This window comes from Dermacentor albipictus, chromosome 2, assembly GCF_038994185.2.
Source record: "Dermacentor albipictus isolate Rhodes 1998 colony chromosome 2, USDA_Dalb.pri_finalv2, whole genome shotgun sequence".
Classification (NCBI taxonomy): Eukaryota; Metazoa; Arthropoda; class Arachnida; order Ixodida; family Ixodidae; genus Dermacentor; species Dermacentor albipictus.
The window spans coordinates 36,421,310-36,446,693 of NC_091822.1; the positions used below are offsets into that span (position 1 = coordinate 36,421,310).

At 48.8% G+C, this 25,384-nt stretch overlaps 1 protein-coding gene across 3 annotated transcripts in view; it reads left to right on the forward strand.

Annotated features, from left to right (window-relative positions):
• LOC135920434 (sodium-dependent proline transporter-like) overlaps positions 1-25,384 on the forward strand; it is a 159,035-nt gene that overhangs the window by 99,929 nt on the left and 33,722 nt on the right. For all 3 annotated transcript variants that reach the window (XM_070532798.1, XM_070532800.1, XM_070532799.1), the window contains exon 12: positions 23,076-23,307. In XM_070532798.1, coding sequence (XP_070388899.1) covers positions 23,076-23,307 — 232 coding nt within the window. The remainder of the gene's footprint in view (positions 1-23,075; positions 23,308-25,384) is intronic.

The window sequence follows — 25,384 nt, forward strand, 5'->3', positions numbered from 1 at the left end:
AAAATAGCACCGTATCAACTGATTTATCATCATCGTCAGCCTGGTTACACCCACTGCAGGGCAAAGGCTTCGGCCACACTCATCCAACAACCCCGGTCATGTACTTAATGTGGCCATGTCGTCCCTACAAACTTCTTAATCTCATCCGCCCACCTAACTTTCTGCCACCCCCTGCTGCGCTTCCCTTCCCTTGGAATCCAGTCTGTAACCCTTAATGACCTTCGGTTATCTTCTCTCCTCATTACATGTCCTGCCCATGCCCATTTCTTTTTCTTGATTTCAACTACGATGTCATCAACTCGCGTCTGTTCTCTCACCCAATCTGCTCTTTTCTTATCCCTTAACGTTACACCCATCATTCTTCTTTCCATAGCTAGTTGTGTCGTCCTCAATTTAAGTAGGACCCTTTTCGTAAGCCTCCAGGTTTCTGCCCCGTACGTGAGTACTGGTAAGACACAGCTGTTATACGCTTTTCTCTTGAGGGATAATGGCAACCTGCTGTTCATGATCTGAGAATGCCTGTCAAATGCACCCCACCCCATTCTTATTCTTCTGATTATTTCCGTCTCATGATCCAGACCGGCGATCACTACCTGCCCCAAGTAGATGTATTCCCTTACCACTTCCAGTGCCTCGCTACCTATTGTAAATTGCTGTTCTCAAGATGTATTATTCCGATATATTATTCTGAACAAGCGTCCAGCCGGGGACAACGACGTCGTTAGGTGACGAGTGCCCAGAAGAGGTGGAAATTGAGGCACTAAGGTTGTTCACACATTCGAAGTTATTGAATAACGAATTGAATGGTGTCGTCTTCGCTTCGGTCTTCGAATCGAATAGTGGCTATTCATGGCTGCTAATATTTTGCGAATATCTTGCGACTACGTCTCGAATATTTCAAATCGTCCACTGCGCCCCATTAAATATAACATAGAAACAAAAGTACGGTAAATTTTCACCTTCGCATTGGTTTTGTAGACATAAAATATGAGTACATGCGTAGTGGAGCTGGCAACATCGCTTAGGTAGCCATGCTTTTCAGGCTACATGTACACGATGTACAGTGATCGTTCATTCATGGTACGCCAGATCGCTTCATGCATAAATCGCGCATTACATAGTACGCTTCATAACGTACTAAGTACCGACAGAAACTTCCTAACTTTAAAAATGCTAGTATCTGAACATCGTTTTATAATATTGTGATAACGACTGTTCATTATTCGCAAGATATTCGATTCAATTCGTGACACTATTCGATTCGTATTTGATTCGGTGTGAAAAATCACTATTTGCACACCCCTGTGAGACACATGCAGTTTTCCCAGTACAGCATGTCCACATTTGACAAAACAGCGGCACATCAGACAAACCAAGAAGGGTGCACACGGTAGCGCTGTTTTGGCAACTATGAATGTCACTAACTGGCTGAAACTTTACAGGTATACTGTAGGTTCGTTTTTAAGTAGGTGATAAATTTTGCTCCATTCTGCCTAATGACATAGATAAGCTCCCATATTTCTGCTGGTGCTAGAAGTAATTTGCAAGCTTAGACATCGCAGGCCTGCGTACATTTGAATGTCTGTACAGTCAACAGCAAAAGTTTACGGGATGCAGTTTCCCCTTCAAATGCAAATTCCTGCACTGTTATGGCATGACACTTCGTATTTAATGAATCACTGCGTAGGTAACGAAGGCTACTACATGCTGGAATATTTCATTCAAGGCTGTGTGACCACGCTTCGCGAGAATTCAGCTTCTTGGCAGATCATGTGTCCCGTAAACTTTTGCGGTTGACTGTACATAATAGTGCTCCTTGAAGAGGAAAAGAAATATGATGATGAGGCGGTTACTGGTGCAGATGCTTGCGGCGCTACCCAGGCAGCGCTAAAGACAAGTGAGACCCCAGCGCCCTCCACACCGCTTTTTACACATTTTCGTTCGTCTTTGATCAGTTAACTCGGAATATATACCGTGACATGGTATAGCAAGATATGCTCAGCGATTTCTCTGCTAATGGAACATGTTATACGTTGATAAGCGCGTCATCGGCTAATTGTCTCCTGTAAGAAAAAGTGCTCGCGCAGCTTTACGTACCTTCGTACCCTCGTAAGCTGTCCTTTGATAACCACAGCACAATATTCTAGTCAATATTTGCTGGTCGATATAGTTCCATGTGTTGCTTCTTTATGAGGCCTCTCCAGCATGCTGTTTCAGCATATATGGGACTTCGCATTAGGCTCACTCTTGTCTGTGGTTTTTGTACGAAGTCATCATCAATCATCGGCTCGTGCTCGTTTCTGCATCGGCGCCATTGTTCCTTCTTGGAATCAAGCGTTGTCTCGACCATCGTATTTGAAGTGGTGGAGGCGCTTTAAGATCCATTCCACCTCAATCCACGTCAGCTACGTTCGGGACGCCGCTTACGCCAAGAGGCCGCCATGTCGCAAGACCAGACCGCAGCGTCCACCATCTCGGTTCAAGTGCCAGACACCCCCACTCCCAAACCTGTCCACAACCGGTATCGCGATCCTGAAATCCTCTCTGGCTTGCCTGGTGAGGACGTTGAAGACTGGCTCGACAACTGCGACCGTGTCAGCGAATACAACAACTGGAACGAGACATCGAGGTTAAACAACTTACCACATCACGTCTCTCAAGTAGCCAAGACCTGGCTCCTGAATCACATAAGAGACTTCCGTGATCGGTCGCCTTTCAGGGAGCAGCTACGACGAATTTTTGGCACACCCATGGTTCGTTCGGAAGTTGCGAAAAAGAGGCTGTCTCAGCGCGTCTAGCATTATGGCGAGTCGTATACCTCTTATATTGAGGACATCCTCACGCTTTGCCGCCGTGTCGACAGTGCCATGACAGAAACTGACCGCGTGCAACACCTTCTTAAGGGTACAGGATCTACTGCCTTCAACGCACTCGCCGCTCAAAACCCATCGACGGTGTCGCACGTCGTCTCCGTCTGTCATCGCCTCGACACCCTGCAATCAACCCACTTCCAACCTGACTTTTCCGACAACCCCCTGGCAAACAGTATTCAGCTCCGGTCTGTCATTCGAGTCACATTTCGCGAGAAATTGCAAGCGCATGATTCAACCCCTTGCAGCAGCGTTCACGTCCAACCTGCTTCTGCTGACCTGAGCGGCATTATTAAGGAGTAATTGGCCTCCCTGCGGAACGCCCACAATGCCAACGCTCCTCCTTGCTCACAACCGAGTTCTTACGCAGCCAAGGCCGCGGGTTACTGCCCGATGCTTGCGCCGGGGGTTACGTAATGTTCACGTCAGGCGATTGGAATATAAAAAATATTGGAATAGTTGGATGTTATAGGGCCCGCGTTCCTTGGTTTATGAACCCCTGTATAGCCAGCTGCCTGCAAAACGTTTCGCGAAACATGGGGCCCCCTAACATAAAACTATACTAATATATTTTTATTGCAATCTCCTGACGTCCAATTTGCGCAACTGCCAACGCAAGCACCGGGCGGTCACTCGCAGGGTTGTCTGAAAAGACCAATCAAGTGCTCTCCTTGTTCATAGGAGGTAATTTTTGTTTGCTTGAAAAACGAATACCATTGCCTACTCTGAGGAGCTCCTCTTATCTATTTGGTTTACAAGAGGCGAGGAGCACGCTAAAGTAGAGAAGGACTCGATAGGGCCGAGCCACTGCACTGAAGGTCGATAAGCGGATGAAGAAGGTAGTGCCGGCGTCTGCCATTGGTCTGCTGCCCTTACTTAGCTTGCAGTGGCTGTTCGAAAATCGTGACGGCATGCAACGGAAGCCTAAGAATGACGCTAAAACGGATCCACAGCAAAGAAGAGTTGGCAGAATGAGGTCGTAAACGTTCCTAAAATGCTCAAAAACGTTACACGCAACGCAAGAAGTTTTGTTATATGCAAATTAACCCATGCTATCCGGCAGGTGCGAGCAGCCAGCGCCTGAGCAATGGGCGGCAGCCATCTTTTATAGTTTTCGAAACGGGGCAGCCTGCGGCTATTCAGGAAAAAGCACAGACAGTTTTTTTTTCAGCATAATAATGCATTTATAATGCTTACACGTCACTTTGACGTGGTGAGCTCTTGTGGTTTTGTGACGTCGCGTGACAGGCAGGTGAAGTGGCTGCAGCCCGAAAACATTTCACCAATAGCCGGGGGCTAATGGCGAAAAGGCATAGAATCAGAAATAAATATTTTTCTTTTTTCGGTAAAATCATGCATAATCAGTGTGTACACGTCATACCAGATTGGCAGCTATTGCGGTTTTTGTGACGTCGCGTGACAGACAGAAGAAGTGGGGGTGGTCCAAAAAAGTTTTGGCCAATCGCGGAGGGCTGGTTACAGAATTGGAATAGAAAAGTTTGGAATAGTCTTACGTTACAGGGACCATGGTTCCCCATAGTGCGTGGGATTTGCATAATGTATTTTTGTGTAGCCTAATCATGCATAATCTATGTCAGCACGCCATATGCGATGGCGGGTTTTCATAGTTTCATGACGTCACGTGACAAATAATCAAGGTAGGCGTGGGCAGATATTTTTGTTATAATCATGGAAGGATTAGGCCAGAAATGAATAATATGGTTGGAGTAGTTTTACATTATAGCGACCCAGCTGAAAAATAAATTCACCGCAACAAACTCTGCGAGTGGGCCGTATTTTCGAAAAATGCGTTTCATTTTTTTGTGTTTGACCTGCATCGATGACTCACATGGCGCTGCGACGTGGTGTCGCCGGCTTTTGCCATGCGGAATCACGGATGATCAGAAATTAGGAGTTGGAATGAATGATTGAAACCTTTATTCAAAAAGTCTGGCGATTTTGGCACGGTGGGGCCATAAAAAGCCACGCCTAGGTGACGACCGCGAGTCTTCGGACACGGGCGACTTCCTCGGCGTGCTGGACGGCCCACAGTTGATCGGCGAGGTCCGGGCTGAGCAGGGTCACTCCTCAACGTGCCCCTCCTCCGTTCGAGACTGCCATGTCTAACCTGGGGCCCTATAACGTCAAACTATTCCAATATGTTTCTATTCCAATCTCCTGACGTCAAATTTGCGTAACCACCGACGGAAGCACCAGGCGGTCACCCACAGGGTTGTTTGTACAGACCAATCAAACACTCTCCTCGTTCATAGGAGGTCACTTTTGTTTGCTTGAAAAACGAATAACATTGCCTACACTGAGCGGCTTGTCGTATCTAATTGGCTGAAAAGAGGCGAGGAGAACGCTCAAGTGGAGAGGGATCTTCTGGGGCAGAGCCAGTGCACTGAAGGTCGATAAGCGGATGAAGAAGGTAGTGCCGGCGTCTGCCATTGGTCTGCTGCCCTTACTTAGCTTGCAGTGGCTGTTCGAAAATCGTGACGGCATGCAACGGAAGCCTAAGAATGACGCTAAAACGGATCCACAGCAAAGAAGAGCTGGCAGAATGAGGTGGTAAACGTGCCAAAAGTGCTCGAAAGCGTTACACAGCCACGCAAGAAACTTTATTATACGCAAATACACCCATGCTCTCCGGCAGGTGCTCAGGCGCTGGCCTAAGCGATCGGCGGCAGCCATCTTTTATTCCTTTCGGAACGGGGCAGCCTGCGGCTATTCCGAAGAAAATTCAGTGTTTTCGGCATAATAATGCATCTTTATCACGCACACGTCACTTTCACGAGGTGAGTTTGCGCGGTTCTGTGACGTCGCGTGACAGGCAGGAGAAGTGGGTGCAGCCCGAAACTTTTTACCAATAGCCGAGGACTAATGGCGAAAAGGGGTTGAATCAGAAATAACTGTTTTTCTTTTTTCTGTCAAGTCATGCATAATCAGTGTGTAGGCATCATATCAGGTGGGAAGCTATCACGGTTTTCGTGACGTCGCGTGACAGACAGCTGAAGTGGCGGTGGTCGATAAAAGTTTGTGACCAATCGTGGAGGGCTGATAGCAGAAGTGGAATAGAAAAGTTTGGAATAGTTTTACGCTATAGCGCCCCTGTTCGTCGGGGACTCGTGCTGCTCGCTACGAGTGTATTCCCATAGCATGTGTTGCAGCGTCGCTCTGGCTCCGCACGTTTTAGACTCGTGGGATGAATAAATGTCGGGGTAGCAGAGCTCAAGGATCGCTGGATCCGGATACGTGTGTGTTTGCACTCGCCTGCAGCAACCGCCTGTTCTTTATTTAGTTTGCCGTGCGGTGGGGGTATTTGTATTTGTTCAATCTGTAGTATTGCGTGATGTCTCCGAAAGTGGTCAGGCGATTCCTCCACGTCCATTCCCGCATCTCTCTCGCGGTGGGCGAGACGTCGGGATTGCCGGCAGGTGCAGCGACTCGACATGTGCGTCCTCGAGCCGCGGCGTGAGCTGTCTCGTTGCCCGGGGGTGGAAGGTCCGTGTGAGCGGGGCTCCATACGAGGAAACAATCGTTCTTGCATAAATATTGCCGTCTTGAATTTGGAGAATGCGGGTCGCTTCCCGTGAGATCAGGACACTAGCGTAGTTGCTTATCGCTACCTGCGGGTCACTTATTATCACCTCGGCGACCGTGGTGGCTACCGTGAGGGCTATCACCGCTTCCTCGGCCGCCTCGGTCTCTTAGGTGCGTATCGTGTTGCTTGCAACGCAAGTTCCGCGCTGGTCTGTGATTGCGACTCCGAAACCGCGTCGCCGCTCGTAACGGGCCACGTCTACGCAAACGGTTTCTTTGCTGCTGCCGTATTTCATTTCCAGATCTCGGGCGTGCCTGTTGCATCCGCAGACGTGATGTGTTGGGTTCATGTTCTTGAGCAATGGCGAAACGACGATGCACTCGCGCTTCGGTGTAGGTATCGCGAACTTTTCGCCGTGCTGCGTGTGGTAGCTGATGCCCAGCGTCTCGAGGATGTGTCGTCCACTTCTGGTCTTTGCCAAGCGCTCGTACTGCGCGACGTTGTGCGCTTCTTTTATTTCTTCTAGGGTATTGTGTACACCTAGTTGGAAAGATTTCTGCGTGCTGGTATTGATCGGCAATCCAATGGCACATTTGTACGCCTTGCGGATGAGACTGTCTAGCTTGGTTCGTTCGGTCACCTGCCACTCCAGGTAGGAGGCGATGTACTGATGTGGCTGGTTACGAACGCCTGTACCCGGCGGAATATATTGTTTTCCTTCTTTCCACTATATCTATTTGTGATACGTTTCAGCAACCGGATCGTTCCATCGAGCGCAAGCTGTTGTCTTTGTACGGTTTCGCCGTTGTGGCCGTTTGCCAAAAGGTGCAAGCCCAGTACCTTAATTTTGTGAACATGTGAGATGACGGTGCCGGTGACGGCTCCGTGGTGCCGTGACGCTGCACTGAGGAATCGGCTTTCTTGGGTTTGCGGCCCTGGCGCGTGGGTCTGTAGAGCAGGACATCCGATTTGGCTGCCAAGCATTCGAGGCTCATGTCGCGGAGATATTCCTACATCGCTTCGACAGCCGCCTGCAACGTTTGCTTTACGTGGCCGCCATTTCCCTCGCAATGCAGAACGTGATGTCATCCGCGTACAAGCTATGGTGGAGGCCTTCTATCTCTGCTAGTTTGCGGGCTAAACCGAGAAGCACGAGGTTAAAGAGCCTGGGTGAGATGATGGAGCCCTGCGGCGTGCCCGTGCAACCAATGTATGTGTCTTGCGATTCCAGTCCGCCGATCGCTATGCGGGCCTGGCGCCCAAAAAGGAAGGCTCGTACGTAGTCGCATGCTCTGTCGCCCAGTCCCAATGCTCGTATGCTATCAAGTATCGCCGCGTGTTTTACGTTGTCGAACGCATTTTTGAGGTCGAGCCCGAGTATCGCTTTTGTCGATGGCGTGGGATTGTCTACGACGTGCTGTTTGAGTTTAATCATGACGTCCTGCGCGGAAAGGCCTCGACGGAACCTTAGCATAGTGTGCGGTAGCATGTCTTGGTACTCGAGCTAAGGCGAGCGAGAACCGTGTGTTCGATGACCTTGCCGACGCAGGACGTCAGGGATATTGGTCGAAAATTATCGATCTCTACCAGTTCGCCCGGTTTGGGGATCATAATTATGCGTGTCGATTTCCACGAGCTCGCTATCGAGCCCGCGTTCCAGCACCTGGTAGTGTAATCCGTCAGCCGTTTTATCAACTCGTCGTCCAAGTTACGGAGGGTTTTTGGTTATCCCTTCCGGGCACGACACCGGTTTTCTGTGGAGCTTGTGCAGTACCGCCCTCAACTCTGCTACGCCGAAGTCCTCGTCTAACTGCGCGTTATGCTCCCCCTCCTTCGCGTACACCAGGTGCGCGATGGAGCTAGGTGCCTTGACGTAACGGGTTCGCAGGGCTTCTATAAAGTCGGCGGACCTGCCTTCGTATTCATGTACGAGCCTGTTGATCTTACGCGCGTATGCTTATTTGATCTCCTTAGCATCCAAGAGATACCAGAGGAGGTTCCATGTCTTGGCGATTCCTAGCTGCTTCTCCATGCCGTTGCATGTTTCCTCTCATTGTGTTTTGCATGCCTGCAATGGGTGGTCTTCTATGTCCCTGTTTAGCCATGCTATGCGTCTGCGTAGCGTTCGATTGTGCCGGTGACGCTTCCACCTGCGTTGCAGGCTGCGCTTGGCTTTCACATGTGTAGGAGTTTACATGTGTGGCAGAGACTACCCGCATGTGTAGGAGATAGTCAGTAGTGTCTGTCATCCCGAGGTCTGCTTCCGGCGGAGGAAAGATATTTACGAGATATGACGCCCTATCTGGTTCCCTTGGGTGGATTGCCAGCCTACGCAGATTAATAATCCACTTGCTGCACATGTTAGGCAGCTTTAGATAGATGTGCGTACAATCTCTGCGCACATAGACTTATGAGACGTGGCGCAAGAAGGTAGCCGCCGCGACCAGATTTATTTAGACCGGCGAGCCATGGTGCCGCGGGATTTAGAGAACGGCCCATACAGCGACCGCACAGGTCGAGCGCCCTGGCGTGCTTTTTCACGCGCTACCTGCACGTGATCCGTCTTCTTCCTAACCGGCTCTGGAGGCGGTAGTCACGCCGCTACATGGCCTCCACGCTAGTGCGAAACATGAATAAAATATGTACAAAAGGCGCGCCCATGGGCCTGTTCTTGGCGCGTACTGACAGTCTAGGACGCTGAGCAGAAACACGCTGAAGACGGTGTTGTCGAAAGGCGTGCAACGGTAGCAGTGGTGTTTGTACTGCCGTTGGTGGTGGTAGTGGCAGTTGTTGTTAGTGGTGGGTTCCACAATCCTAGAGAGATGCATGAGGCAGAACCAGCAGCGTAGGTTGTGAGCGAGGCGCACCCGCAGTGATGCCATAGTACGAAATCATGACCGCCACAGGTTGTCGAAGATATTCGGGCCTGGTAAAGTCAGAACTCTGACTTGGGTCCCAAAGGATACCGTCTTGCAGCTCCCGTCTAGCCTGGAGATAGCAGAAGCGTCCGTCACTCACGTTGTTGAAGGAGAAGTGATTCTCGAGCTGAAGGACACCAGATGGCAGAGCTGCTCCTGCACAGCTTCCGTAGGCCATGCGTCCCAAGAAGGTGCGAGGACAGAACATCGGAAGGCTCGCCGGCTGTTGCTTGTGGCGAAATCTCGAATGCTGATAGTATCAGGGTTGTGGTGGTCACTGACGGCATCGGGAAGGTTGTGCCTTTGGCGTAGCCGTGCTTACGAGAGTGAAATTTGCACCTAGTTGAGCTGGTGATAGAGCCTCTGAAGGGATGGATGTTATGAGCCTCGCCTTTGGAATCGGGCGGTGAGTTGCGCCACCAAGCTCTTGCTATTATACTGCCTAATGTCCTACCCAAGTTAAACAAGAAAACAAAACAAAAATAAAAACGCTATAAACTCCCACGACCACATTTTCTGACCCCTATTGCGAACTTTGCTGTTGTAATGTAAGTCTCCGTTTACCCGATGAGTGAAGTGCCCCCAGACGGAAAGCGGACAGCTTGCGGGTGCGTCCAATGAATGAGTGCAGCAGACCATACAGTAGCTGAAAGCATTTGCGTTTGGCCCAGTCAATTTGTTAGGAAGAGTCGTAACGCAGCTGCCATTTAAATGGAAAGGAGTCTCAGGGTGCGACTAGAGGTTTCATGCTGGGGCCGGTACCTGCTGACAATAGCCACGGGCGGACCCAGGTGATGTAGGACGACAAGACGCGGAATGACGCGACGGTTTAAATGGAGAGAGCTGCTTTGAGTAAGCGCTCGAGGTGGCGTAGTGAGCAGGGACTGCTGCCCGCAAGTCAACGCAGAAGTCGGGGCCGGGGGGTAGCAGCCGGAGCCTGGAACGCATCCGTATCATGGCACGCAGCCGGAGTCTTTAACCTTGATACGGAATTGACTGTCCAGCTGGATGAACCAGTTGTCTGGCATGACGATGTAGAATTCTCAGACAACCTACAACAGCAGGATGTCTGCCAGAGAGCGTGAGGCGTCGTCACTCTGGCCTTGGTCAAGTCGTTGCATTGACTCTTGCATGGCTGTGCTAGGTCGTCTGGGTCACCAACTTGTGGGAAGCAGTGCGAAGAGGTAGCCTGCGTAGCCACCGTTTATTTAGGCCGGCCAGCCATGGCGCCGCGTGATCTCGAGAGCGGCCGATACCGCGGCCATTCAGGCGGTATCACAATGCGCCCTAGCATGTTCGTTTGACGCGCTACATGCACGTGAGCCGTCTTCTTCACGGGCTCTGGAGGTGATAGTTGTGCCGCTACAGAGTTTAGCAGGTTCATAATGGCGAATCCCAGAGCTTCGATAACCCCCTCGCGCATCACGGGCCTATGCTATGTGTACAGGCTTGCGACGTTCGTCTATGTACGTGACGTGTGTTCTACGGCAGCTCTCGCATCAAAGTATCGTTCAGCCTTGGTCGCATTGGTCTTCAAGACTAAGTCGATTTCATCCCGCGAGAGCGCATGTAAGAAATGAAAGAAATACAATAGGGCCCCTGGAGTTACTTCAGCCCGAAACTACGACGTGACTGCTCCACTAGGTACTGCGGCTTTTAACGTACTTCAGTGCGTGGCTTTCACTGACGCTCGTCTCGGACAAATATGGCTCCAGCAGCGTTTACGTTCGGCTGCATAGGGGGCGTGAACGGGCATGCGGAATCAATCACCGCATATTCGCAAGACTCACACGCGTAACATTTTGCCCCCAAAGTGGGGTGATACCGCGCCCGAGGGCGCGGTATCAAAATGCGGCTGCGGCGGCCACATTTCGAGGGATCGGAAGGCAACAACGCCTGCGTACCCAGATGGCCACTAATAATTCATACTTGCCCATAACGGCGTTACTCACAATGATATTGTCGTATTGGCACGCGAAACCTAAGTAATGTAACTTTTATTTCAGCGCATAGTAAACCTTAGGCGTTCCATGCGTCTGTGGCGTAATTCAAGTACAGTTCCAATGCTTGTGTACAAAAGTCTTCTATGCCCCGTTACAATAAAACGCTCTAAACCAATATCGCACTCGCGTCAACGACACTGCGTGCTACTCTGTACATCATTCCTCTATGGTTCTATACGGACGGAGAGAAAGTGCGTTAATGTACTAAATTAAGATTTGGTTCTTAATGAATTAAATGCATTCAAATGAATTTCTGGCATTTTCGTAATTGATCGATTATTTATTATACCCGGTAACGCTCACTGTAAGTCAATTACATTGTCAGCAACCAATTACGTATAACAATTTACTTTAGTTACTTGACAAACTATAACACGCGACAAATATTGCAGCACTTGAATCTGGTGGAAACAACAGTAAAACTCTGTCCGTTGTGTCAATCAGGATGCTCGCAAATGCACGTTCAGGTGAGAGCAAGCGCTCTGCATATATTTAGTCATCTTAATACTCCACCAGGTATTTGCAAAAGAACTGAACCGGCACTGCATTAGCTGTATAGCGATCTTCATTGCGGGCGCTGGTGCTAGGACATCACCTACAAATGATTATTTCAACATTTGATTGGCCTATTTACGCGTCTTCTCCGAGCCGCAGCAACAAAGAAGTGCAGCGCTTCATAGCGGACCTAACGCGAGCATAGCCTCAGCTAGGTATCACAATCTTGTGCGCAAAATCTTTGAATATGTTACGTGTACAATATCGGCACTCTCCTCGAAAGCGCTCATCGAGCGAGTTTTCAGTATCACCGTAAATCCATTCGCAGGAAGACGATCACACGTTTGGCCAACGAAAATTTTTAAAAGAAATTGTTAGAGAAGACTTGTAGCTGCCGGACGGCGGCACCGTGTGCGCATTGAAAGGGCCAGACCGTGTCTATCTAATCATTGCATTCGTACAATGATAAAAGACGGCAGGAAATTAACATGAAAGTAATCGATTACATTTTAGTAACTGCTCGATTACTTTCCCGAGACAATAATTGGTCACATCAATTTACACTTGCGCATCAAGTATTTGTAAATGTCATTCGTAATTTTTTTTCCGTAACGCGTACAACACTGCATCACAATGCCGTTCCCTGTAGAAAGGCATGAGCCTACTGGTACTGCATATTCAAACAGGAAGCTACATGTGGCTTGTACGCACTGCTCGATGTTGTCATTTCAGCAAAAGGATACGGTGTCTTTGTTTCTTTCGTAGCAATGTGGCAGCTGTCCGTTGGTTTCTTGTTTTATGAGAGCACCTATCCCAGATGCACTCCTGCACTGAATGAATAAATAGTTTGTTTGATAGAAGACGTCCTAGGCAATCCAAGGTTTCGGAAAAGCAAAATCATGATTTTCTGTGGTCTGTGTAGTGTTCCCTCGAGCTAGCGCCTTCCTGCTTGTCATGGAACTTTATTTGGAAGTTTGCTTTCACTGGAGGAGCTACACTCCCTAACTGAAATGCGAAGTTTTGTTGTAATAGACGCCACAAGTATGTTACCTTGTACAAGCACGCACTCCTCATTGTAAAGTTACTTTTTTTACCGTAATGCCGTACGTGAATGACTATTCTATTTTAGATTTGCATATTAAGTAGGGGTAGGCGTACGTTCGCGGTTCAGAATACAAGGCATCTTTCAAGTTCTTCAATTTTATCCGATGCTGAGCGGAATCGAACCCACGTCACGAGGGTTACGCTAGGACAGCAACCCCACGCATTAGCAGGCTGCGCCACATATTCACTGGGTATGAAGCTCTCTCCAACTTGGGTGACTGAGTGTACCACTGGCTGTGTGGCAAGCGAGAGAACAATGCTCCGCGTTTGCAGGCATCGGTGCGCCACGGAAGCCACGCGCGCACTTTTCGGCAGTGCCTTTATACACATTGTGCGGCGTGTCCAGAAAAAAGCGCGAGAGGGGAGCCCGGTTGCTGCAAGGCGCGTTTCTCTGTGGCGCGTCATGCATTCCGGAGATCATGCGCAGGCTGGTGCCGAGTGTGTTCAGGGAAGTCCGAAAGAGTAATTCTGCTGTAGTACACGCCTCGTACATAACTCTTTTTGATCGTGGCAATACGTTGTCTCGCTATATTAATTCAAGTCTAAACGTATTACCGTCGAAAGTCGTCGTGACATCAGTTCTGCCGATATTTTTTTTTCTATTTCGCCACATGTTACAACTGTTACAGCTAGACACCAGCCGCGCGTTGTGCGCGCGAGTGCCTTTCGTTTGCTATACGATGGCCTTCAAAATCTGACGACGGTCATGTCCTTGCGTCCTGCACTCTTGCAGGCCATGCTTCTTTTTAATGTATCGTGATTTTTACTCGCAGGTATTATCTAAGGAATATTGAACAATCCTTTTGCCGCAGAGATTTTGAGCCCAAATGAAAACTTGGATGCTGAAGCTGGTTGACATAACCGTGTTTTCAGGCAGAAACTAGTGGAAAATGATGAATTTGATGCATTTTTCGCAAAGTACCACGTCTTGCGGCCTCACCGTGAACCAGAGGAAGTGACATGTCTCAGCCGTTGTATGTGTCGGACACCGGCGTGCCAGCCATCGCCCGCGTCTGTCCACCCGCATGGACGGCGCCGGACGGCAGCGAACGACGACTCGCCGCGTACTTGCTTCCGCGAGAGGAGCTTGTGCCCAAGTCTTCATCATCGCCATTTGTGTTGTGTGCTGCTTTGTAATGTCATCAGAGAAGCACGTGACACAACATGCCTCTAGGCTTTTGCGCGCAAGGGTGTGAGAAAACTATCGTCGTGCGAGACAACTTTTTGGCAGAGCCGAAGCTTCCTAAGAATATGAATTCGCGTTGCGCTCCCATGGGGGCCAACGTACGTACTGTCAGAGTGTGACTTTCTGTGTTCCGAACACTTCGAGGACAGTGACTATAAGACGAGACCTGCCTTGCTTTAAAGCTGCGGCATGTGAGCGAAAGGGAGCTGTGGCATTGTAGTTGCAGGGTCCTTCAATACTTTTTGTCTGGTAGATAGACAGTAATATAAAGAAGGAAAAGACGCTTGATTCTGCACTGACCGCGGGAGCACGACCATCTCGTCACGAACCTTCCGCCTCATATAGCGCCCGCAGTGGACGCACTGCAGCGCTGGCGGAAGTAGAGGTGGTGGACTGGAGCAAACGACGAACGGTCGCCACAGGCGTTCTATGCCCACACTCGTTATCGCGCAATGGCCAACAAACAGTATCAGCGCGTGGATATTGTCGACACAACATGCAAATCGGCACCCAGTCTCTGTACAGTGTTCAAAAACTTAAGCGCGAACAATTCAGAAACAACTTCAGCGCTTTGTTAGAACAATGCCTGCTGCTGGTACCGGCGAGCAGCCGCCGAGCGCTCACCGCCTTCCAAGAATACGGCAATTTTTAAAAAAAAACTTGTGAAATATTGTTACGCGAACAAAGGATTAAGACTGGAGGCTATTTACAAAGTATATTTACAAAGGGCGACGGCAGCGCTGGCCAGTTCAGCTGGCAGCTCGAGAGCCAGAGAGCATTCGTCCGCTTCGTCGGGGCGCCCGCGTGCGTCGCCCATAATAAACACGCAATATGCGTGTATCATTACCCCTGGTGGCAGAAGCACGGTCCCGGGGCGTCTAAATATCGGTGATAACGGGAGAGTAATATGGCTTGAGGCGTGCAACATGCACATCAGTGGAATTTGGGGCAGATGAGGCACTGGTACTGACTGGGGCGATTTCGTAGGTAAATGGAGTCACGGCCCCCAGCAGTTGAAATGGCCCTGTGTACCGCGACAGGGGTTTTTCTCACAAGCCAACGTGACGAGTTGGAGACCACAGGAGTACCAGATCCAGGCGAAAAATGGACGTCTCTGTGTTGGCGATCGTACAAGCGGCGTTTCTTGTCTTGAGAGGTCAGGAGACGAGCGCGGGCAATTTCGCGTGCTTGGGCTGCCCTGGTGATGGCGTCAAGTTCATAGTCGCTGGTCTCTGCGGCGGCGGATGGAAGGGATGCGTCCAGTGGCATTGTGGGTTCTCGGCTGAACAGCAGAAAGATGGAGAATATTCGACAATGTCGTGACGCGAAGAATTATACGCAAAAGTGGCATATGGTAGGGCGAGGTTCCAATGAGAATGGTCGGGTGAGACTTACTTTGCGAGCATGTCTGTTAGGGCGCGATTCAGACGCCTAGTGTGACCATTAGACTGTGGATAGTAGGACGCAGTCAGCTTGTACTTGGTGCAGCAGGACTGCAGGGTGTCGGCGATAACTTGAGAAAGAAATGTGCGACCACGGTCTGTGAGCTGTTGGTGTGGAGCACCATGCTGCAGAATCACGTCGCGTAAAAGAAAATCGGCGACATCTGCGGCGCAGCTTGTTGGAAGCGCTCTGGTGATGGCGTAGCGTGGGGCATAATCTGTCGTCACAGCGACCCACTTGTTGCCAGACGTGGAAAGCGGGAAAGGGCCTCGTAAGTTCAAGCCAACGCGAAGGGACGGCTCCAAAGGAATGTGTAGCGGTTGAAGGCACCCGGCAGGAAGCGTCGATGGTGTTTTTCGGCGCTGGTATTTTTCGCACGCCGCAACGTATTTCGGCACGGAGCGGGCAAGGCCTGGCCAAAAAAGCGTTGGTGGATCTGATTGTAGGTACGGGAGACAGCAAGGTGACCTGCCGTTGGCAAATCGTGAAGTTCTTGGATAACAGCTGACCGGAGGTGCTTAGGAATGGCGAGGAGTAGGGCATAGATTCAGATTCATAGATTCAGTAGGGCAGAGCGTAGATTGTGGCGGTATAATACACCATCCCAGAAAACAAACAGGTGATGGGGCGAACCAGAACACGAACATTCAAAGCCATCATTGATGGCGCGCAAAGTGGCATCTCGGCGTTGCTCATCGGCGACATGTAGCAGCTGAGAAACGGAGAAAAAGCAAGTGTCGGTATCGGGGTCAGGGTCGGCGGTTGGTTCGTCCACTTGATAGCGTCATAAACAGTCTGCGTCTTGCTGTAATCGGGCCGACTGGTAAAAAATTGCATAGGAATATTTTTGCAGCCGCAGAGCCCAGCGACCAAGAGGCCGGTAAGATCCTTGAGTGAGTAAAACCAGCAGAGCGCGCGGTGGCCACTGACTACACAGAAGTGCCTGCCTTACAAATATGTGCGGAATTTGGAAACCGCCCAGACGAGAGCCAGGCGTTCACGATCTGCGATCGAATAGTTGCGCCTCGCTGTTATGAGAAGGCGGTTAGTGTATGCGACAACGCAATCTTGACCCTGTTGGCGCTGGGCTAAGACGGCTCCGATACCGTGAACTCTGGCATCGGTACGCCCCTTTGTAGGAGAGGACGGGTCAAAGCGGGCCAGTATAGTTGGCGTGGTGAGAATGTTGGTGAGGTGGACAAACGCGACAATTTGAGCGGAGCCCCACATAAATGGCACGTCCTTCTTGTGAAGATCAGTAAGAGGTCGGGCAAACGCTGCGAAGTCTTTAACGAAGCGTCGGAAGTAGGATCAGAGTCCTACAAAACTTCGGATGTTTTTGACAGACTGAGGTACAGGAAAAGACGTGACAGCACGAATTTTCTCCAGGTCTGGTTGAATACCGGAAGCGTCGACGAGGTGGTCCAGCACTGTATTCTGCCGATGACCAAAGAGACACTTCGAGGAATTTAGCTGGAGCCCAGCTTCGCGAAAGACTTCAAGAGCAGCTGATAAGCGCTCAAGGTGTGTCCCAAATAAGGGAAAATTGCGAGAGCATCGTCTAGGTAACAGAGGCATGTTCACCATTTGAACGCTTGAAGGAGAGTCTATCATACGTTCGAACCTTGCTAGGGCGTTGCATAGAACGAATGACATAACTTTGAATTGATGAAGACCATCAGGAGTGACGAACACGGTCTTGGTCTTTTTCATCCACAGGGATCTGCCAATACCTACACCGCTGGTCTATTGATGAAAAATAGTTGGCACTATGGAGACAATCGAGGGCGTCGTGAATGCGAGGCAAGGGGTAGACGTCTTTCTTGGCAATGCAGTTCAGAGGACGATAATCTACAGAGAAACACCATGTGCCATCTTTCTTTTTAACGAGCCCCACGGGCGATGCCCGAGGGCTCGACGAAGGTTCGACAATGCCTTTGGCAAGCATCTTCTTCACTTCATCTTGAATAATCTTACGCTCGGAAGCAGTAACTCGATATGGCCGGCGATGAATAGGACTGGTATCACCAGTATTTATGTGATGCTTAATAATTGAAGTCTGACTCGATTGGCAATTGCTGAGGTCGAAGATGTCGAGGTAGGAAACCAAAAGGCGACACAGAGCTGCTGCTTGTTCAGGCAATAGGTCCACAACAATTATGGGACGAAATGTTGCGTCAGGGCACATAGCACCTTGTGGACATGGTGAAGAATAAGAGCAGACGTCTAGGCAAAACATCGTGACGTGGTCATCTTCGATAGCACGCAGCGTTGCAACCGATATGCCTTCGGGGAGAACTTCGGGGAGAAATGAACGACAGGGAGGCATGTTCGGTTATCAGCGATGGTGACGACGGTGTGGGGCGCAGTGATATTGCGCATCAAAAGGACATCCGGAACAGGTGTGGCGACGTAATCACCATAGGGCACATGAAAAGATGATACCAAATCTATGAAAGTCAAGGCTTTAGGCGGCAGGCGGACGAAGGCGGTCGTACTAAAGTTGTTCGGCCTTTCGGCACGAATATGCGCCAGTAGAGGAAGTTCGAGGCAAAGGGTACCGGCAGAACAGTCGATAAAAGCTAAATGTGCCTTAAGAAAATCTAGTCCGAGGATTAGGTCATGGGGAAAATTGGTCAGCACTGTAAGAAGAACAGGAACGTGGCGGTTGGCGATACTTATACGGGAAGTACAGATTCCAGTGACGTCAACAGTGCTGCCGTCGGTCACACGTACGGCTCGAGTAGTCGGAGGCGTGAGTACCTTCCTCAGTCGACGACGGAGGCTACAACTCATTATAGACACCTGGACTCTAGTATCTATTAACGCCGTCAAAAGAACACCGTTGACGTGAACAGCAAGTAAGTTCTGCTTCGTTGAGAGCGTCAATGGAGGATTTCGACGCGACGAAAATAATGCAGCACTACCTCCTGCATGGTCTTGGTTTCCGCCCGGGAGGGTCCATAATTGGTTCGCGACAAATGGCGGTGTGGCGGGGGCAACGGGGACCGACCGCGTTGAGGTGACGGCGAGCGAGCAGGACGACTGTCATCGATAGATACGTCAGAGGTTGGAGGCATACGGCGTGGCGAGTAACAGCGCGGGTCGGCACATGGATGAGGAGACGGGGAGAAGAAGCTTGAATACGGTGACGTCCAGGAGGTGCGGCAGAGGCGAGCGACGTGGCCAATGTGGAGGTAACGGAAGCAAAAGGCTTGTCTTTCGGAGTTCTCCACTGGGAAGGGTTGCGGTATCTGGGAGGGGAATATAAATCGCCGTGAGGTGGAGCAGTCGGCACTGGTCGGGCGTCAGGTCCGGATACGGAGCAGGCAGCAGGAAAACCTAGTTTTGCAAATTCTTGCGGTACAACTGACGGAATGAGAGAGATCGCTGGGGCTGGTTGGTCAATTGTGGGTACAAGTGGGTGTGAATGCAACAGTGCAGGACTTATAGCCTCGAATTCGCGGCGAACAATACGCGTGAAGTCGCTCATGTAAGGGTGGTGAAACTGTAAGGTGAACTCAAGACGACGTCCCCGCCGTGTTAGGGAGCTGGAAAACTGTGGAATGATGCGGCGGCTTTTGGCGAGCTCAAAGCGGCGGCATTCCTTGACAATGACGTCGGTGGTGGAGACATTGCTGAAGACCACCATGTTAAACGCGCTTTCCGCGATCCCTTTGAGTACGTGGCCGACTTCGTCAACCTCGGCCATTTTCTTGTCGACTTTCCGGCAACGAGCGAGCAGGTATCGTATGTACGAGACATACAATAAAGTAGAAGAATGAACTCGGGTAGCAAGCTTTCTAGCAGCCAGCTGCCGATCGGCAGCTGGCTAGGATTTCTTCCTCGCGTGTCCGGAAAAAGACACGAGGAGTTCCGCCCAAGTAGAATAAGACATTGGCTACCATAACGGTAGAGTCCCAGCGGTTGTTTTGGCTGACACGCTCATACACGTTGAGCTAGTCGTCAACGTGGACATTATCTTGACCGGAGAATATGCCAGGATCGCGGGGATTGGAAACCGTAACGTACGTTGAAACCGTAACGTACGTTGTTGTCGGGGTCGCAGGAGTAGAAGAAGGCTAGGTGTCGTCACTGAGAGCCATGGCGGAAATAGGAACGGTGTGGCCGCTGCCGAGCTCCATGGCGAGGATGGGGAACGGCACCATCCACCCCAAAATGTTGCGCGAATAAATGATTAGGACTGGAGACTATTTACAAAGTATATTTACTAAAGGTAAAAGAAGCGCTGGCCAGTTCAGCCGACAGCTCGAGAGCCAGAGAGCCTTCGTCCTCTTCGTCGTGGCGCCCGCCTGCATCGGCCACAATAAACACGCGATATGCATGTATCAATATGCACTGCGCATCGGAACAGTAGCGTCTTGCGAGTCGAATTTAAATGCTTCCCTCATTTTTCAGATTTTTGTTCAGTATCCCTTTAAGCATTTTGTCTACTTGGAACTACTGTGTTAGCTCCCCAAAGGTAGCGTATACAGTAATTCATTGCAGTCGAGAAGCCTTGGGAGTACCAAAAATATGAGGTGGTGTGAGCGATTTAGAAAACAGAAATGGTGCCTGCGCTAACCTTTATAAATACAGTTCTGTCCTTAAAACAGGAGTTTTGCTCAAGCTTGAAGTTGACCATACGGCTGTGTGCCGACTGGGATTGGAGACGAATGGTAATATCTCAAATCAAGCAGTTCAGGGTGAAAAGTCCGACAAACACAGAACAAATTTGGCTTTCAGAAAGGCTTGGAAACAGAGATTACCGAAAATGGTAGTAAAAGTACAGATATATTTTTACCTCAAAAGGATAGAGACGTAAAGGAGGGAAATGTCAAGGCATGTAGCCACCCAGGTAACCAGGATAAATGGAAGTCCAAGTAGACAACGGGGGTTATCAAAAAGAATGTGAGAGAAGCTGAGGCAATAAAATTATTGCGAAATGCGGCATCCAAAATGTTCATGGCCGATCACAAAGGCGGTAAGCAAAAAATCTGGAAAGAAAGTTGTTACGATGACAAAAATTTTTCCTACTGCTATTTCAGCCTAAGCTGGCTGCCTCAGCACAATAACACTGGAGATAATGTTCGCAACACGATGAGACATGTCTGCTGAAAGTAAAATCAGAATACGACTCCGCACATTCATTGGAATGTGAAGATATTCACAATGCAAGAACCGCAGAAAACGCCACTCTTTCAGAATCGCTGGGATTCAAAGCTGGCGGGAGTGATCATTGGTCAGCAGCCGAGATGAACAAGAACCTTTATTCTACTGGTAGCAAAGAAACCTGGGAAGAGGGTGAGCCGGAGCCGCTACAGGCACAGGTAACGCTACAATAGAGAGGTAAAGTTTTTATTGAACAAAAATATAAAGCATCGTCACCATCATAACGACAGCGACGTATTTAAGGTCCACTGCAAGACGAAGGCATCGCCTTCCGATCTCCAATTACCCCTTTGCTGCGCCAAGCAATCGCAACTTGCGCCTGAGAATTTCAGCAGCGGCTGATTGCGAGGGCCCAGGACGCGGCCCGAGCTCAAGGCATTCTGGAATGAGGACACCTCTCCACCAACACTGCATTCACCGAATAAAAATGTTTATTCTCTCTCTCTCTTAAGTTCATCACCCCACTTAGGCTTATGCCGTCCTCAACTGCGTTTCCCTTCTTATGGTACCCATTCTGTAACTCTAACGGTCCACCGGTTATCTAACCTACGCATTACATATGACCTGCCCAGCTCCAATTGTTTCTCTAAATGTCGATCAGAATGTCGCACATGCCCGTTCGCTCTCTGATACACACCGCTGTCTTCCTGTCTCTTAACGTTACACCTATCATTCTTCATCCAATCGCTCTATGCGCGCTCCTTGACTTGTTTTCGAAGTTTTTTGTCAGTCTCCAAGTTTCTGCCCCGTACATTAGCACCGGTAGAATGCATGGATTGGACACCTTTCTTTTTAGTGATAATGTTAAGCTTCTGGTAAGGATCTGAGTATGTGTGCCGTATGCGCTCCATGCAAATTTCATTCTTTTGTAAATTTCCATCTATAAAGCATAGACAAGCAGAATGCTAGACTGCAATATATGATTGCAAGCTGGCTAGCTAAAGCCTTGTCGGTTATAATTTGTTTTCGCCCGTTTCAAATGTAAGGACATTACATAATCATCATAACAGCGATCCTAATTATTATCACCGGAATCTTCCGGCTTCACATGTACAACGAGTTGTAAGCGATTGTTTAAGCGTCGTGAGGCTTTTTTGACTGTCTTTACGTGATCGCGCGCACAGTAGGTCGTCCGCCTAGACACTTCACCACTGCGTGCGTCCTACAGAAGGCTTCCGCTAACGTATTGCACTGATGTATCGTGTATTGTTCACCAGATGGCGCTACGTGTTCTACTGCACGGTGTTTGGGAGGCTCGCGTCACAACGTTGCCGCTAAAACCTGCTGCTTAAAAGGATATATGCATCAGCTTGATTCTGACGATCGCTATGTGATGTCCAACAGCGGAACCCAAGCACATACAAAGTAAAACGTTATATAATTTGACCACGTGCGCACTGTGTGGCAAGTGTTTCGCATCAACATGGAATGTCACAGTGCTTGGGGTCTGCATTTACATTTTTGACCTCGTTGCAGACTGTGGGGCCGATCGCATCACGTAGTACCGTCAGCTGAACCTCCTACATTTGCGGTCGTCTGACTTGCAGTCACCCGATGCATCTGGCATTGATACTATAAACACGCTAATGTCAATTTTTCTGCTCCGAGTCAGAAGTGTATTATTTTTTCACTTTATTTCTTTTTTCGCACGAATACGGGCACATTCCCTCTCGGTTTCGTATGAGTACTAAGCTCAGATTTCTCGCAACGGCTCAAGAAGGATTAGAGATAGCGATACCAAATACTAAAACAGACCTTAAGTGCCTTTAAAAAAGATTGACAAACAATTTCCTGCGAGGAAGACAAAAACCTGTACTTTAAAAGTCCGTGTCTCGCATGCATTTTATTTACTCCCAGGGCATTAAGAAATCGACAACCTCGTCTTGCGCGGAGAAATAACTAACTGGCGAAAAGGTGAAATGTTGTCCCTGAGAAAATGATACATAAGTACGCGTGCCAATACAATGCTCATATAATACAGCAAGGATAGCAGCTCGTTCAGTGAGCTCATTGTGTTCATTTTTCTAACGTACACAAAAAGATATAGCGTATTTTCTGAGATAGGAGACCCTTTAAGGTAGGCCTCTTCTCTAAAAATATTGCTTCAATTTGTTTATGTGATAATGTAGATATGTTAGGCTAGAATTCAGGACGTTCCGTGCATGCGGAGATAAGACGAAATTTGCTATTTTATTTATTTATGTCAAATTTTTTCGCTGCTGTGATACGAGAAAACTCGATATTATTTGGTTCTCACGGCTTTTCTCCTTCAATGCAACATGTATTGTTACAAATCTGAGCAGTTTATCTCTTCCCTGACTTCTCGGCCTTCGCGTGCAGATCTTCAACGTGTGCACAGTCGTAGCCTGCGCCGAGGACCTGTTCCCGTCCCTGCGCTGGAATATGAACCAGACAGTGTTTTTCGTGTGCATCGGAATGTTCATCTCCGGCTTCCCGACGGTCACGCAGGCCGGCGCCTACATCATACGGCTGCTGCAAGAACACACCGTCAAGCGCATCATGTCGCACTTCATACCCATCGCGGAGATATGCACCGTTTTCTGGATATACGGTGAGAGCAATGCGGGTGCCCTATCGATGATCACGTTATTGAGGTCTTCGAAATGATCGCAATATCCACCTACCTTTTCTGGATTTCTGGGCATCACTGCCCAATTGGACACATCCGTTCAAGCTTAAAAAGAGCCAGCAACTGTCAGTTAGTGGACCGCAGTGCAAAATGAAATTACAAGAAAATAACTGGAAAAGAAACAGTTTTACGTGGAGAATATTAGTAAACACCACTGTCTCCGACGGCTACAGCTGCCAATGCAGAAGTTTAAGTGAATTTTGTCATGAAGGTGCCTGTTGCTACTATACTACTGCTGCTACTATTTAGTAGTGTTAGTAGTGGTAACTTTTGTTAAAAATACTCAAAATGTTTTTTTTTTCCATGCGTTTCTTGTCCGCGCGAGCCTGAGTTCTAACTGGACGTCGTAAGACCAAAGAAAAACACGCCAAGTGTCTCCACGCGCTCCCCTGACCGCGAGCAGTTCATAACGCCGAAGGCCGTTGAGCGCCGTTAGATTGAATAGTCTTGCTTTCTTTTACTTTATACACTCATGACGTGGCGCAACGACCTCCCCATTGGCTGCGCTGTCACTTTCGCAGTGATGCGCGTACTAGGCACAGCTTTAGTGAACAAGAACCGTGGAGCCGATATTTGTTCCTTCGTGGCGTCGGCTATCCTTTCTTGCACACCGTATGCCAAGTAAGGCATGGGCGCGCGTTACACGATTTTGTTGTTTCAGCCGAAACACTCTCCGGAGGTATTTTTGGTTCTTTTAGGGAAGTTGTCACAAGTGCACTATTCCTCGTAACGAAGTTTTCAAATGTATATTTATCTACAGTGAAAAAGAACAAGTTGTTCAAGAATTTGTGTGGCATTGTTCTGCCGGAACACATGTGCAGAGCCTTGTACAGTGGAGGCCCTAAAAGGGACGTGTTAAAGAAACTAAAGAAAATGCAAGTTGTTCCAGGGGTTTAAACCTTTCCTTTAATATTTTACGTCCAGGAAAGTTGCCAGTAATAATGTTTTTAGAGAAAAAGAGCATATTTCTTCCGGGGATCTCACTGCGTTATTTCTAAACAACCGGAAAAGATATGTCGTATTTTCCTCATTGTTGGGGAGAGGTATTTTTTTGTGACGTACAACAAAGAACGATAAAGAAACGATTTGCACTTGACCCTCACGGAATGGGGTAACTATCATTAATAACGAGGGTGGACTTCCATCTGATTTAATGATGTTTATGGGGCTCCAGAGTATTTGGCGCTCTCGAATGGCAGGATAATACTGTGATCCGGACGCACGACCTGCACGAATTCACTTTCGTGAAACTGTGGGTTGGTTTGTTGAGATATTGAAAGTCACTGGCGATACTCCCGAGTGACTGTCAAGGGTGGAGCCTTTGATGGCTCTAACTGAATTTTAATGGGACGAAGCCAGCCCCCTGCCAGGCTGTATATGTCAATACCACGTGGTCGTTGTATCTTGTAATTTTTGTTTTGTGTATTGCTGTGCGTTGTCAAAGTCAGGCAATGAAGAAAAAAAGATGCCGATGTGGCGTCGGGGAAGCGTGCATGTCTCGCACCCCGGAGGCGCGGGCTCGATTCCTACCCAGATAGAAATATGCGAGATTTTCTTTTCAAATTTATTAATTTACTTTGTTTACAGGAACCTGTCTGGTGAATTTGATGCCGATCCGAACATTTCTGTGACGTGTTATTACTCTTTGCGCTGTCAGACATTTTGGTACCATCTATCGGTCACGCCGACTACGTCAACGAATTTTCGCGTAAAGAGGCATATAACGCTTTCGAGTTAATAATAATAATAATAATAATAATAATAATAATAATAATAATAATAATAATAATAATAATAATAATATTAACGGCATCTCTGCGCTGCTAAACGCCATTCGCCGCAACAGATGTACAAATAGCTAAAGGACTTTTTCAGCTATTAGTATACGACAAATCTTTCGAGTGGCCAAATACCACACGGTAGATGTAGGTTTCTTTGGGTACCATCGTACTCGCAGTAGATACCAACGGTATCCTCCTGAACCGCCTAAAGACAACTT